The sequence below is a fragment of the Lates calcarifer genome, linkage group LG2 (genome assembly GCF_001640805.2).
Source record: "Lates calcarifer isolate ASB-BC8 linkage group LG2, TLL_Latcal_v3, whole genome shotgun sequence".
Taxonomy (NCBI): Eukaryota; Metazoa; Chordata; class Actinopteri; family Centropomidae; genus Lates; species Lates calcarifer.
In genome coordinates this window covers 13,270,731-13,286,594 of record NC_066834.1, presented here as the reverse complement: position 1 = coordinate 13,286,594, position 15,864 = coordinate 13,270,731, and the positions used below count along the sequence as shown (strand labels likewise).

Here is a 15,864-nt window from a genome sequence, read left to right as displayed (position 1 = left end):
TCTAAGACTTGTAAACCACTGTCAACCTGGCAGGAGTTCTGCCATTCACAAAAACACACATCAACACAGAGAATAATCCCTCGAAAGAAACATACCATCTTTCCTGTAGCAGTGCTCCAACTCGGTGCGGTGCATAGTGGCAGTGTCCAGCACCTCAATGAGGCCCAGGGATCCGTCCATCCGTCCCACCAGCAGCATGTCCTTGGGTTCCCCGCACCATAAGGACTCCGCTTCCTCTTCAGGCCAGGCCAGGGCTGACACCCAGTGAGGCTGTACGTCCAAAAGGCCCTTACCACCTTAGAGGAGCAGAAAGGAGCTCTCAGTTTATTACACTGTATGTTCTGAATATATGTTTTCACTGTATCCATTGTGAGCAGTTTATGAGAGGCAAAATCTTGGATTTTGGCTTGAACTAATTACACAACAATGCCCACAGAAAAAGTGCATACAGTGGATACATTTACTTGTGTAATAAAGACACTGTCACATTTCAGTGGCACAAAAAAAAACATGCTCATGAAAGCTAATACGAACATGATTATAGACTTTCATCCTTGAGGCGAGAGAAAGTGGCCAAGGACAGATGGCACATGCTGCAGGGTGTGTGGTGGGAGGCAGGAAACGATGATTGGACCTCATCCAGTCCACAGGAATATTTATTTTTAATGAGAGCTATAAAATCTTAATGCCCTCTCATTCATATTCTGTGGACCTCACACACCAGTAATACAAGCTGAGCCATATAATATATTCTAAAACATTTTTTCAAAACAACTCAAATGCTGCTCATCATTTACACACTGTATGAGAAGTTCATGACCTGAGGTAGAAGGAGCCAATTTTAGAAAACCCAGCACTACAGGGAAGAGATCCAGACAATGTCAGTCTGGTGCAAGGACAATTATGTAATAGTGAAAATGAAAAAACAAAGGAAATGGTCAATGACTTCTGGAAAGAGAGGACTGAGCATCAACAGTGAAGAGGTGGAGAAATTTCTGGGGGTCCACATCTCAGAGGATCTCACCTGGAGCCTGAATATCTCACAACTCATAACAAAGGCCCAACAAAGACTCTTTCTCCTGAGGACGCAGCACACTGCCCAAAAGGCTGCTGATGAACTTTTACTGCTGCATCACTGAGACCACCTTAACATACGGCTGTACAGTGTGGTATTCCAGCTGCACTGCTACAGAGTAATTAAAACAGTACAGTGGATCATCGGATCACATCTTCCCAAGTTAGAGGACATCCACTTGACCTGCCTCCAGAGACATATCAGGAGCATCCTAAGAGACTCCACCCATTCTGGACATTCAGCGTTGTTCACCCTTCCCTCAGGCAGACTGAGGACTGTTCGAGCACGCACAAAAAGACTGAAAAACAGTTTCTTCCCTCGGGCAGTGGACAGTCTCTTGAAGCTTCAGGCCAATAAGGGGAGCTGAATACTGACTGAAATGATTGCTATTGTGACAGCTTTTTATAATATGTTTTTTAGTGTGTTTCAAGACAACTATTTTCAATTAATGTTAAAGTTTCATTGTATTATTTCCCAGTGCAATGATAATCTATCTATCTATCTATCTATCTATCTATCTATCTATCTTGTGGACCTCTTTGGGTGGAAGGCCCTTAAGACAGAGGTAGTGGATGACTGCACGAAGGCCGATGTTATCCATTTTGTCAGACAGTGCTGACTTGCAATTTTCAATTACCCGGAACAGAAATACCACAAAAATGATTAAATTCAAACCAGTTTAATTTCCTTCCTTCTACCTTAGGCCACAAACTTATCTATCATCCTTTGTATAATAAAATAAAAACAGAATGAAAACTCCTGAGAAGCTTGAAAAACAAAGTAATTACCATTAACTTGCCAGATGTTGACCATTTTCTCCATGGCAGAGGCCAGATACTTTCCAGTGACACTCCAGGCCAGAGGAGACAAGCAAGGATCACTGGGAGATCCCAAACCTGACATACCCTCCTCTGAAGAACCATCACTGATGAGAAAAAACACAGAGTAAACACAGATGAGACAAAGATGGATGCTCCTTTTAACGCTGTTTTTATCTCAACCAAAACTATCAGGCTCTGTAGCCGCTAGACTCTCCACTTTCTTCTTCACTAACTGTGTCCATCTGCTGTTTGGTGCTGGGCAGGTAGTGGACTGTACAGCAGGTTTATCAGAGCTGATCATTTACTGACGGTCCCTTAACCGTTACCTCATGAGCAACTTCTTTCACATACATTTGAACCATTGTTTTTACAAAAATATTGATTCTTGGTATCTTTTACAGTCATAAGGCATGTATCAGACAGAAAAATGAGATGCACTATAGCCGCAGAAAAATATCATCAAAATAATGCCTCCACTGCAAGCTTGTCATTAACTGATAAAGTTGTTGACACTGGTTTTTCAGTAAAAGAGGTTTCTGTGATGTTTCAGAAAGCCTTACTCTTTATTGAAGATGCAGGTCTGCTGGAGGGTGTACTGGCTCTTGGTTACATTCCAAACCCTGACTGTCCCATCATTGCCACTGGTGGCCAACAGGCCTTTCTTACTGCACCAACCACATGTGATGACCTGAGTTGAACAGAGACAGACTTCATTTAATATCAAATAAAAGGGCAGGCACCACACAAACTGTCACTATTATTGGTTAGATTTTTTAGGTTTCATGAAAATTTAGGGTTCTAAAGAAGACAAACAAAAACTGCTAACCCTGCTCTGGTGAGCCTCTAGCTTGATGAAGGAGCACTTTCGCAGGTCCCCCGCCATGTCGGCAAAGGTCTGCGGGCGACTCTGGTTGTTGTCGCGGTCATGGGCGGCCAGTGTGCGCACCAGCTGCTGTGCAGCCCACTGACGGTGCTGTGAGGAAAGCCTTGAGGACAGGCAGCACGCTGCCAGCGCGTTGGCTAGTTCCAGAGGGCCTACAGCGGAGGGATTATGGGAAGGATGGGCATACAAATGCGCAATTAGACCTGCTCGACATGGAACACAAGGTGACAAGGTAGCCCAGTGAGTGAAAGAAGAAATACAAATGAAAAAGACAAACATGAAAACACATGAAGCACAGAATAACCAAAAGGTGACCCAAGTGAAAAGAGGGAAGCAGTGCAAGGCTGACACAAGCATGAGCCACGTCTGCATGTGATGCTTAATGCTCAACAGACATTAATGATGAATTCTGCCATTACTACATGAATTACACGCTAATTATTATGAGATGATTAACATCTGAGCCAGGAAATGATACATTATAAAACACTGTTTGACATTAAATCTGTTGATATAAGACAGAACCACTTTCCCTTTAATTCAATCATGCAGTTTGCTGCTGTGATGGTAAATTACAAGCACAAAGTTTGAAAATAAATCACTGACACATTATTGAATGATTTAAGTTTGTAATGTTAGCTATTTTTTAAAGTTATATTTATATATACACAAGGGTGACAAAAAATAACAGCTCTCACAAGCAGTATCCAGTATCTACTTAATTATCACAAAAAATACCAAGGTGAAATATTATGATTCTGAGATATAATGAATCAATGAGAAAAGGAAATACTCAGACACAGTGACTAACAGATTGGACAACACGGAACACCAGTTCATTTGTATGTCCTGCGCCTCAGTGTCTACAAACCTCTTTTCTCCATATCAGTCTTGTCATAAGCAGGTCTGAGTCTGGCCCCTTTATCTGCCAACAGGGCTACCAGAGCCTGTGTGACCACAAAGTTGGGAGAGGTGATGAGCTTGTTCTCCTCAGCCACACCACGCAGAAAGCTGGGCAGGAACTTCCTCTGGATGGGGTCGTCCACGGTGGTCAGGTTCATGCCTGTAGCTGCCGAAATCAGATTCTGGATAAGGAAGAAAATGAGACACAGGTTTAACATTTGAGAGCAAATTATTAGCAGGTAACTGGGAGCAGATCAGAAAACAGAGAGGCTGCTTACTGATACATGATTAAAATGTAACTATAAAACAGGGAAAATAATAAAGTAAATACAGTAAAAATGAAATTGTAGTATTTACAAAATTTACAGCACTTAAAGGACAGTTAAAAATGTGGGAAATTATTTGCTTTCTTTCCAAGACTGAGATGGAAAGACTGAAGCCAGCAGATGTAGTTACAGCAAGTAACTTCCACCTATAACCACAAATATTTATTTCTGCATTCCTTTTTGCATGTGGATTAAACAAACAAGAGACAACATGTCAACAGGTTTTGGTAGGAGTATTTTTGGACTTCAGACTGAGCCAGGCTAGCAGTTTCCCCCTGCTTCCAGTCTTTATGCTAAGCTAAGCTAACTGCGTTGTGATTCCTGCGTGACATTGCTCATCTCATTCCTCACAATCAAAGTGAACAGGCGTATTTCCTGTATTAGGTTTAGTTTGAACACTTTGTTAACTTTGTTACTGGCCTCTATGTTGCTCCTTTGATCATACCGTATATAAAAGTATTGCAGTGTTGAAGTGAATTTATTTAATGTGATCTACATTAATGTTTTCACCAAACTGGAAAAGAAGCAGGAACATCTACACAATATGTAATAATAATATGCAGCTTGATAACTGATCACTGCTGACAGATAAGGCAGCTCACCTGTGATTAAATGTCAATAAACTGAACCAAAGCCTCAAATCAATAAATCAAATTAGAGGTCATCTAAGAATTGAGCTCAATAAAACTGTAATATGGAATAAGATAAATGCAGGTCCTGGGCTGATGAGTCAGTGTACCTGAGTGCAGAGTTGCACCAGCAGCTTGGCAGCGTTGGGACTGTTGGAGGCCAGGCAGCCCACTGCTGTGCTGAGGTAAGCCAGACAGGAGATGGGTTTGCTCGCCTTGGCGGCCCCGCGGGGCCTTTCAGCATGACCGGAGCCTGCTGTAGGACTAGTGGAAAGACCAGCTCGGCCCGCTGCTGCCAGGCACATCAGTCTGACCAGAGTCCTGATGTCCGTCAAACCGAGAGACTCCAGACCTGCTGCGAGGCTGCAGCTTGAGCCACTGTGTGGGAAGGAAGGAAGGAGTGAGGAGGGAGGGAAATCATGTATAACATACCAGACAGAACGCTGCTGTCAAGTTAAATCTTATATAAATATGCACACATAAGATTTTGTGATTTTATTTGTTTGTGGTTTCAACATTATTGTGTCAGTTTTAGTTAACTGTATGAAGAGTTGTCTTCTTTCATCTTTCAAAACCATGAATAGTTTGAACTTGTTTGATTCCACCACCAGGGGGTGGGGGTGCCAAAGACATGCATTTTCAGATCCTACAAATAGCTCAATATCTAACGTGTTGTTAGGACCAATGCTTCCCCTCATGGAATCTGTTACTGATAAAATAAATGGTCTTCTTTTATCCTACATGACATTAAGTCTGTTGATTTATGTAAAGCTTTAACCCACAAAAATCTGATTTCTAGAATTGTTTCAGCTGTTTGTATCACACACACACACAGAGGGAGTGTGTGAGAAAGGCTACCTGACAGACAGCAGGGACAGGGCTCTCATCACCATGGTCCTGGCCAGCAGCACCTGGGCTGCAGCCGTCACCCTCCTCAGTGCCATCACTCGGTCATGTGGGTTCTGCAGAGCTGCTGCCTGCTCCCCGAGGGTCACCCTGCCTGACGAACTCTTATCCACTGAGGTCTGACAGCCTAAACACAAACACACACACTCAGTCTATTGCTATTACATGTGCTAAAGGAACCAATGGATTGACTTCAGCAACACACAAACTCCATGATACTGAGGCATTAAAAATCTTGATGAACCTCCTCCTCCTCACCTATCTGCAGAAGAGTCTCCTCCATACTGTTGGTAGCCGTCACCATGGCTACGGACGCTCCAAGTGGGTCGCTGTCAGGGAACTGGACAGCCTCAGGGACGATCCTGCGCTCACTCAAACCCAACGGGCCAGCCAAAAGCTCAAACTCTTCTTCCCCTGTCAGCTTCTCATCTTCGTCGACATCTAGCATGTCCCAGTCCTCTGCAGCACACACAGTTTGAAAAAACAGGAGGTGTATTTACTTGTTTTCACTTCCTGGGTTCCCCAACATGAACATTGGATGTGTCACTGCCAGAAACATTAACATCACATTGAATTTCAAATCATCATCAAGTGTTACCTTCATAGACACTGTCCTGTTTTCCCAGGAGGTCAGGGGCCTGTCCCTTATATCTGAAAACAATCCACAGAAAATAACACGAGAATTTATCAATTTTACTTCCTTTAATTAGATAGTACTAAAGCTAATACAAAATAGCACAGAAATAATACAGAATGCCTGATAACACCAACATGACACACAGAGTTCAGCGGTACGTATCAAAGTAATCGCCAGATGAATGTCTGGACCCAAGGTTTCCCAGCAAAACATTGTATTGTAACAAGATGATCAATGTTATTCACTTCGCCTCACCTGTGATTTTAATGTTGTGGTTGATCAGTGTATCAGCCGATATAGCACTTTTCACTGACTCTCTTTGCAAGTATCTTAGCTGTAAGAGCCAAGCCATTAACAAACTACACTCACCAAACAAACTTCTATCTTTCTCACATGTGCGTACCTCTCCACAACTGGGACTTTGGCCTTGCTTTTGATGGCCAAATACTTCTCTCTGCAGCTGCCGCACAGTAGGTAGTAAGGATTTCCACTGCCACACTCCCCTCCGAACCAGCCGTCTACGTAGGAGCCGTTACTGCGGTAGCCCTGCCGGTTGGCGCTGCGGCCGCAGCCCGGGTGGCTCTTCTTCATGTGCTGATTGAAGTTGGCCACATTGGCCTCACACAGCTCGCACACTACCACTTCGTCTCGATCATCTGTCTCACACACATGCTGCGAGGTGTGGTATAATTACAGAGAAAACACACACAGACACACACATTCATGAAGACAAAACATATTTACACAACACATACACACACAAGACAAAGTTGTTAGGCTTCAAAACAGCAGTGAAGCATTCATGCAATATGTTAGAAATGTGAATCAATGATAGCTTTGCATTAATGAATTCCAAGCAACAGCCAAATATCAATATTGAAAGTGATCATCTTATCCAAAATGTTGTGTGTTTAGTCTTTCACTTCATGCCAGTTGTGAGTAAATGGGCTTTCAGGAAAGATGAGGCTGAACAAGTGAGAGCGTCTCATGAACCTGATTAATAAAGCTGTGTTTCAGTGTGCACATGAGTTTACTGTGATGAAGAAGTAATGCATGGCAGATAAAGAGCAGAATGATGATGGCAGCCCTCTGACCATAGCATAAAGTCACACACACCCATGTTGGCCAGTCCAGTACCTCCGGGATCCACATTCCCAGAATGTCGGTGTCACTGGCAAGGTCCTGTCCGAACATGGCCTCCATGGTCTCTTCATCCAGGTCCATCTCCAGCTCTTCATCCAGGTTGAAGTCATAAAGGGCAGCTGGGTCTTGTTGCTGTTGGAGGGATGAGACCTCCCGACGTGACTGACTGTGGTGGGCCTGCACTGAGCGGTACAGTCCAGCTTAGAGGGAAAGGAAAGTTTAATGTGTGAGGTGATAAAACTGCACTTTTTTTGGCCCAAGCGTAAACGAAGGTGAGAGATGTCTGTGGAATATTCTCACCAGCGCGGGCTAATAGTGTTCGTGCAGCCAGGTCAAAGCGGTGTTTCCTACCGACAGCAGAGCGTCCTCTGAGAGCAACGCCGCTGGAGGCTGATGCGCTGTCCTGCTCCAGACCCTCAGGACTATCAAGTAAACAAACACATTTGTATTTATATGCAAATTATACTAACATTAAGTATAAGTACCTGAAAGGTGGAGGAAGAATCATTCACTAACAAACCTTTTCACACCACTGTCTTTTGTTCATCTTATTACACTTACACAAGTTAGTTGGCCCAGGCTGACTTAACTATCTTAAAATTTACATCTATCCTGAGACCAGGTTCTTTAGATTCTGGTTTCCTCTGGTCTCTTTCCAGGATTTGGATTAGATTTTTATGATTGCAAGATAATGCATACTAGCTTCCAAATGCCAACCGTACCTGCAGAGCCACTAACAGAGGATCTTGCTTTACTCAACATATGTAGGAACACTGTAAGGTGCAATCAAAAAGCTTCACGACTACTCCTGTTGCAAATGACCAGAGCATGCCGTGGTAATGCATACGTAGCAGAGGAAAGCATTAAGTTTCATGAATAGTATTCAGACCAACATCTGGGCCTGTGTTGCATGCATTTTTGTGACAACTTTCACTTGCAATTTCACCCTGGAGCAGAAGCAATACCATGTCAAAGTCTGTGAGGATCTCCGTCAGCAGGCTACAGATTACCCAACCTTCATGTCAAGTATCACCACCAGTGATGAGAGCTGGGTCTAAGGCCTTGAACCAGACATGAAAACAGTAGTCTGCGAGACCCACGCCATGCTGGTCTTTTTCTTTGACATTCGCAGGGTTGCACACTGTGAATTTGTCCCCCAGAGTTAGACTGTTGAGGCCAAGTTCTACTGCACCATTGTCTGGTGTACCACTGCGCAAGGGGAATACTTTAAAGGTGATGGTGACCAAATCTTAATCAGATACAGTTTTTGTTATAGACACAGTCTCTGAGCTTTTTGATTGCATCCCATATTAGTCTAAATTTACTGTTATTAACCTAAGGTTAACCTAAGGTTAATAACAGTAAATTTGCTACTCAGGTTTTCAAATCATGATTTTGGAATTACGGGTAAACTACGTGAGACTTCTGACCTCTCACTGAAGCCCTCCTCCATCTCTGAGGCATCTGCACTGGCAATGTCTCCAGGAGAGCACAGATACGAGCTCCGATCTAGAGATTTGCCTCCAGCAGAAGCTGTTGCACCCGGACAGGAGGAGTCTGACCCATCTCCAGTGACACCGCTGCCTCTGGTGTTAGGCTCGTCATGGTCGTCCTCTGTACCTGGATGTTCAATCATCCACATGGCCAGCACTGTGATGTTCTGAGCGTCTGCCTCTCCTCGCGCACCTGGGAACAGTAGGAATGCAAACTGAACTCTTCCCTATAGCACAAACCACTCAAGTGCTGTAGGTACTGCTCTGACTTTATTCTAGCTTTGAGCTGTCTATTTAACGTATGTTGGTCTGTTTAAATACACATATACATTAAATGAAATTCAACTGCAACAATCTATGCAAGGGAGGACTGACCAGTGGCCTCCAGAGCTTTGGTGATCTGGCGCAGGGAGAATCCCATTTCCAGCAGGGGCACGGCAATGGCAGGAGGAGGTGGAGATGTCGACAGACGGCTGCTGGGGTCTGACAGAGCTACAAGAAACATCAACCACCATGAATTAATATATAGGTTTAAATTCAGTTCAATTTTTGCAATGTTTACAAGCTTTAAACTATATAGTTTCTCTTCGTATTCTGAATATTATAGAAGCTTTTCAACAGCACAGCAGTATATAGATATTTACATGTGAGGTAGTCTGGCATACTTACAGGTACCTGTTCTGTTTTGCGGTCTGGTGGGCTGGGAGTCAGGGGAGGTGAGACTCTGCCTGCGGCCAACTTCATCTGAGGGTGAGGTTGGCAGAGACGACACCGGAGGAGTCTGGGCTCGACGGGTTGGAACCAGAGTGGTGGTTGGGTAGCTGGAGAACATTTGCCTGTCGTAAAATAGAGAAGAATTAAAATAATGATCTCAATTTAATCATACATGAAGAACAAGGCACATCAGTAACACGGGCTGACAGACAATATATGCAGCCATCTGTTCTGACCTGAGGAGGCTGAGAGGCATGACCCCCGGAGACTCCGAGGCAGGGACAGTCTCTGTGTCTGTGACAGGTGTGGTTGCGGTGGTGGTGTCCTCCAGCGAGGAGCTCATGAAGGAAGTGGTGCTGGAGGCAGAGGGGCTGGTGGTGACCGGGGTTTGTGCCAACTGCTCACCCTCTGTACCTTCTCCCTCACCCTCTGGTTCACTTCTCACCCCTGAGGCACATAAAAAGACAGATGAAGCTCAAAACATATCTACAATATATTCATAAAGTGAGGATCCAAGTAGTACTGAAAATCAGTGTAGTTCTGACTTTCTCTACATATTCTCACCAGGCTTGACCTTTCCCCCACTGGGCTCCTCCAACAGCCCATTCACAACTAGCTTATAGATCATGGCCTGCGCCCTCTCCAGGTCTGCAAGGCCCAAGGCCCGCTTGATAGGGGACCGCATCACTGCCCGCTTCACCATGTGGCGCATGAGAAACTGCAGAGCTGCCCGCATCTCCACCTCCTCCTGGCACACTGGTGAGGTGGCAGCTGCGCTTCCGCTGGTGCTGGCATTTAGATCAGCATTATGCCCGCTGGGCGCTGCTTCTGGTAACACCTTGATGTCAGAAGAGAAAATAGGTTAGCATGAATCTGACCGTATTTGACCTGGATCTGTTTAAGAAAGAGATTTCACTCACAGCTGCTGTGTTTGCTCCGTATTCAACTGGTTTAATTATTCCATTAATATGGAAATATGGTATGAAAGTGAAAAACAATCACACTTAAAGCAAATACACTTAATTGCTCTCTTCCAAAGAGTTAGATGAGAAGTCCAAAAGCACTTTCATGTATTTTTTGTTTTGTTTTGTTTTGTTTTGTTGTACTTTATTTGAAGAAAGCAAGGAAATGCAGGGAAAGAGAGCAGGAGATAGTGAGGAGTCAAACCGGGGACTCGTTGCTCAGGGTATTTGTGCCCTAACCATTCAGGGGTCGCCCAAAAAACTAATTTTTATGTATATTTGCTGCAGCCAGCGGCCAAAAACAGCTAACCTGGCTCCAACTAAAGCCACCAGCACCTCCAAAGCTCACAAATTAAGAGGATAAATCTTGTTTGACGGAGCTGGGGCTGCTATTTCCTCAGGTTTCAGGTCTGTATGCTATGCTAAGCTCACTGGCTGCTGGCAGAGAGTGGTGTCAATCTTCTCATCTAACTTTTGGCAAGAAAGCAAACTGGCACAATTTTCAAAATTATGCCCTAATATAACATAATAATAATGTAATAAAATTGTCAAGTTATTGTATCTTACAAGTTACAGTACCTTTGGAATCAGCAGCAGCTCGGCATATTTGCTGCAGCTCAGCAGGGCGCTGAGGGTCTTCATGGCTCCCAGGTAGAGGTAGGACAGCTGCACAGCATGGATCTCCGACTGGGTGGCAATAGAGGGAGAGGAAGGCTCATGACTGCGGGAGCCATGCTCATGGCCTTTCTTCCTGTTCCCCTCAGCAGGAGTGTGAGGAGCTGCAGTGAAAAGGGTCTCATTTCCACCTACCCCACCACCGGCCACAGAGGAGATCTCACTCTCTGACTTTGAGTTGGGTGCTACGTGTGCTTTCACCTCATCCAGGCTGTGGGACACACGCAGGTCAGAGGTCGTGGTATTTGGAGTTGCTCCAGATGAAGCTCCAGCACCATCTCTTTGTTCATTGCGGTTGTGCCCGTCGCTGTCTGCTTTGTCTTCATTAGTGGTCGGCTCGTGCCCGGTCGATGCTGCGTTGCGATGCTTTTTGTCGTGGCGTCGTGCGCTGAGCTTAGCAGCGGTTTCCTCATGGATGCTGGTAAGGTAGGTGAGGTCCAACAGCAGTGAGGCAGTGAGGCCACGGAAACGTGCCACGTCAAAGGGCAGCGGCTCGCAGGGTTCCAGGTTGTATAGTGGAGTGTCACTAGGCGACCAGAAAGTTGGGAAGCTTTAATAGAAGGGAGTGGAGAGTGAAAAGAGACAAGGGAAGGAAACACAAAGTGAGGGAAAGGGCAGGAGAGAAAGAGCACAGCATGCAAGACAAATAAAAAGGAGGAATGTGTGGGAATGGCACAAAACTACGCTCAATGAATTATTGGACCGTGCAACAGAGTGATGATGCAAAAGGGCAAGACAGTAACATAAACAGTAAATCAGAGCAAGGGAAAATAGAGGGTGAAGAGGTGATTAAAAAAGCAAGAGGCAAATGCAGAGGGCTTCAAAAGAACATGAGTACAGGCAGTAAGGAAACATCCAGAAATCACATTCAGCTCCATCTGTGTTTCTAAACACATTTTATCAGAGATGTGGTCATACTGCTGATGACCACAGCACATTTCAGAGAAGTATCCAGAACGTCATGGCAGCACTGCTATTGGACCAACAATCATGTGACCTTTCCCTGAAGGAATTCAGAGGACTTTCCCCCCATTAAAGTAGTTAATTCAGTTACAAGAAGGTTTCAGAAGCCTAAACTTCAACAGATTTTTACCCAACAGCAGTGACAGCCAAAATCTTAATGTGGCTGGTGTTGTAAAAATAGAAATAAAGTAGCTGACAGGTATACCTACAAAATATACCAGTAAATAACAAATATAGCAACATATACACAAAGAAAAATGTCCAAAGAAAAGTGACAAAAAGGTGCCACAGCAAAACTTTTTCACCCAGTACCTGATGGTGATCTCAGCTTCATCCCACTGCACCTTAGCTGAGGTACTGCCTTCTTTCACCACTCCCAGCAGGGTAGCGTGTCGCCCAGTTTGCTTGTGCACACACCGCCCACCGACACGGAGGCCTGCATCCGCACCCCCGATCACCGCCAGGACCGGCCACACCTCTGTGCAAAGCGTCCTCAGGTGGTGCTCCGACAGCTCCCCCAGCCCGTGCTGGCGTCCGTGGCGTCCCCTCTCCTCCTCCGTCCTCGTGGGCGTTTCTTGGCTTTCTCTCTGAGCATCATGCTCTTCGCGGCTCTGCACCGAGCGACTCTTTTTCAGTCTCTGACCCACACCACTACCAGACGTGCTGGCGGACTCTCTGAAGCAAGGCTTGATCTTGTGAAGCCGTTCAATCATTGTTTTGTTGATACGATGGGACCAGTGGTCTGTGCGATGCAAGATGCGGATTAGCTGTGTGGTGGCCTCGGCCAGAACAGTGGCCATGGGGCTGCACACTGGGTCACCGGGCAAGAGGTCTCGAGGTGTTCCCCTCATCTGCATGTCACAGATCTTCACCTGCAGCCATTCAGAGATAAGCTAAATTTACATTCATATTATGTACATGATATCTTGTTTACAGTAAATAAACAAAGAGACAACAATAAACCCAATAAAAAGGAAGTAAACATTACAACCTCTTACAGAATTTATCTGTAAAGGGAAAATCCAGGTTTACTCACAGATGCCTAAACCAATTAACAGACACACATTTCACTTAATTTTGCTCTTGTATCTTCTGGCTTTTTTGAGAATAAAATTTGTTGACAATGCTCATTCATCATCAAGTCTGAAGGTAAGAAATCTCAATCCAAGTAACTGATGAGTCTCTCTTATGTACTAATGTATATTCTGGTAATTCTCAGCTCATGCAAGAGGATGTATGCTTCTCAAACATCTGGACACCTTCTCACCTTCTCTCCTGGGTTACTGCTGTAGAACATCACACATGGATAAAGTTCTGTGGCGTCCACATCCTCAAATGCCAACTTTGGCTCCTGTGGAACCACAAGTCAGTAGTTAGAGATGGACACAGAGGATTGAGTGTGTATGAATAACAAAGGCAATGTAACTATAGAAGTTATATTAAAGTTACATATATGTTTTTGATATTTTAAATATATATATTCAAATAGAGTGTACTGTACATATATATATGAACATTATAAACTGCTGTGTATCACATGAATGTCACTCCAGTCTTATCATGTGAAGACTAAAGTAGTTATGTTTGCTACAGTATCTGATACTAAGCAAATTGGACTCATGTTTCCCCTCTGCCTCTCACCTCTCCATTCTTGCCAAAGGAGATGGTTCTGGCTTCCATGTCCAGGACACAGGTGATGAAGTCTCCCTGAGTGAAGCTGCTAAGTGTCAGTGTTTGTTCTCCGTTGTGATAGAGGTTTCCGCTGTATGCCCGGTACAGCCACATGTCCGACGTGGTGCGGTGGTTGAAGTCATGCACGGGCCATCGTGAGACCCCGACACATGTACCCTCGTTGCCTCGGTTCTCCTTGACAATGTAAAACTACGTGGAAAATAAAATGGGAAATTAATTTTAAAAAAGAATGCTGTGGAGGGTAAACGCCATAAAACTGTGGGTTATAACTGCAATGATAACACTTTCTAAACGGAAAATATTTTCATTTTTGTTCCAATTATAAAGATTTAACAATACAGTATTTTACCTTCCACTGGTAACATCCAGAGGAGATACCAGTGGAGGCCAGGCCATAGCCTTTTCCCCCACTGCCATGCGTCAGTCCTTGACCATTTTCCACCACACAACACTGAGCCTTCTCCGGGTCAAAGGACACTTCCTGAATAGGAAGGTTCTCATCCTCTTCCTCTGCTTCTCCCTGTGGATTAAAGAAACCGTCAGTCATTTAAACAAACGATGATATTCTAGACACAGCAGAGGTTAGGGGAGGGGAGTGCCGTTGGATGCACACCTGTAGTTTGAGTTCTTGGACTTTTTCTTTGATCTGGATTGAGTGCTTCGCTTGAGCAATGGGAGCTTCCCACATGCAGTCAGACAGCAGGGAGAAGAGACGCTCCACCACCTTGGAGAAAATAAATTATATTAACTCACCGGAGGACAGTCTGTTATATTAAGGGATCAGGCCATTGATACTCTACATTTTTGTTATAGTCAACAAAACCCATGAAAAACAACTCAGTCATTTAATACTTTTCTACCTCCCTACCTTGCAGCCCCAAGCGCACTGGTTCCTACGGAACATGTAAATCTTTAAGAAAAGGTCACAGTTTTTTAGTTTGATTTTTGGCTGAACTGCAACAGCGTGGCAGCCCTGTAAACAGAAATGTCCATGAAAGAGACTGACTGAGTGATAGAGTTACACCATTAGTCGGCTGGCTGTTGGACGTTTCCCACTGGCTGTCGCTCTGTCAAAATGATTTCATTTTTGTTTGCAGGCCTCACTCTGGTGTCAGGTGTTTGCAGAGTTCTGCCTGCCTGCCGAGAACTGCATGCCCGTCGTGTGTGTACGCACAGTTACAGTGGAAACTACCAGCGTTATAGCGAATTAACACTGGCTGACAGCACTGTCAGGAGCCCAGCAGTAGTGACACTCTGCACACTCATACACAGTCTAGCCATATACTAGATTTTTACCTAGTCATGTTGAAAAAGGTACAGGCACTGTAGTTCTAACAAAATGCTACTGAAACAGAAGAAAAGGTTTTGATGCATCAATGCCTATGTACAGCAACAGGACAGTGTATGTTCATCATAATGAACATGTGAGGCTCATTGATGGAGCTCTATGGCACAGAGGAATAAGATAAATCAGGCTTTGGATACACAGTTAATACTTGTTTGCTTTTGGTCTTCTCATGGGATTAGTTGACAATAACAAAAACATACAAATATATATCCTTTAAGGACTTGTATAGAGCAAACTAAGTGGGATACCTGTGTCATTTGGTCATCCTCCATACTGGCCTCACAGGCAGGCAGGACAGCCTCTAGGACATGAAGAGCCAGCAGCCGAGTTCTCAAGTTTCCCACCAAAGGGACCCCTAAAATTAACACAAGTTAATGTCTCAGATATGTTTTCCTTAAATAAAGAACTACACATTTATCAGATGCTGGTTGTACCTGAGCAGCATTTCTGTGCAGCAATGTTGAGCAGCACCTCAGTCCATTTTGGGGAGGCCATCTTGGACTGGATGGCTTTGGATGATACCACTCTCCTTAGGAAGACAAGGAAGTCTCCAAGGTGTAGCTCTGCAGTGTGCTGCTTCCGTATCAAAGCTGAAAAACAATATACACCCATACAGTTAATAATAATAATAATAATAATACATTTTATTTATAAGCGCCTTTCTGAACACTCAAGGACACTGTACAATATACAA

General features: G+C 44.4%; 1 protein-coding gene across 1 annotated transcript in view; it reads right to left on the bottom strand.

Annotated features, from left to right (window-relative positions):
- The window catches only part of LOC108894174 (probable E3 ubiquitin-protein ligase HERC1), a 55,917-nt gene that overhangs the window by 15,118 nt on the left and 24,935 nt on the right, over positions 1 to 15,864 (bottom strand). The window contains 25 exon segments of the mRNA XM_018692700.2: positions 96 to 296; positions 1,864 to 2,000; positions 2,457 to 2,584; positions 2,723 to 2,931; positions 3,651 to 3,864; positions 4,748 to 5,015; positions 5,496 to 5,670; positions 5,802 to 6,002; positions 6,142 to 6,194; positions 6,584 to 6,852; positions 7,297 to 7,523; positions 7,624 to 7,745; positions 8,754 to 9,009; positions 9,192 to 9,308; positions 9,492 to 9,652; positions 9,767 to 9,977; positions 10,095 to 10,368; positions 11,072 to 11,717; positions 12,443 to 13,002; positions 13,398 to 13,481; positions 13,772 to 14,011; positions 14,172 to 14,342; positions 14,436 to 14,546; positions 15,419 to 15,525; positions 15,605 to 15,760. Of these exon segments, the coding sequence (XP_018548216.1) occupies positions 96 to 296; positions 1,864 to 2,000; positions 2,457 to 2,584; positions 2,723 to 2,931; positions 3,651 to 3,864; positions 4,748 to 5,015; positions 5,496 to 5,670; positions 5,802 to 6,002; positions 6,142 to 6,194; positions 6,584 to 6,852; positions 7,297 to 7,523; positions 7,624 to 7,745; positions 8,754 to 9,009; positions 9,192 to 9,308; positions 9,492 to 9,652; positions 9,767 to 9,977; positions 10,095 to 10,368; positions 11,072 to 11,717; positions 12,443 to 13,002; positions 13,398 to 13,481; positions 13,772 to 14,011; positions 14,172 to 14,342; positions 14,436 to 14,546; positions 15,419 to 15,525; positions 15,605 to 15,760 (5,298 nt within the window).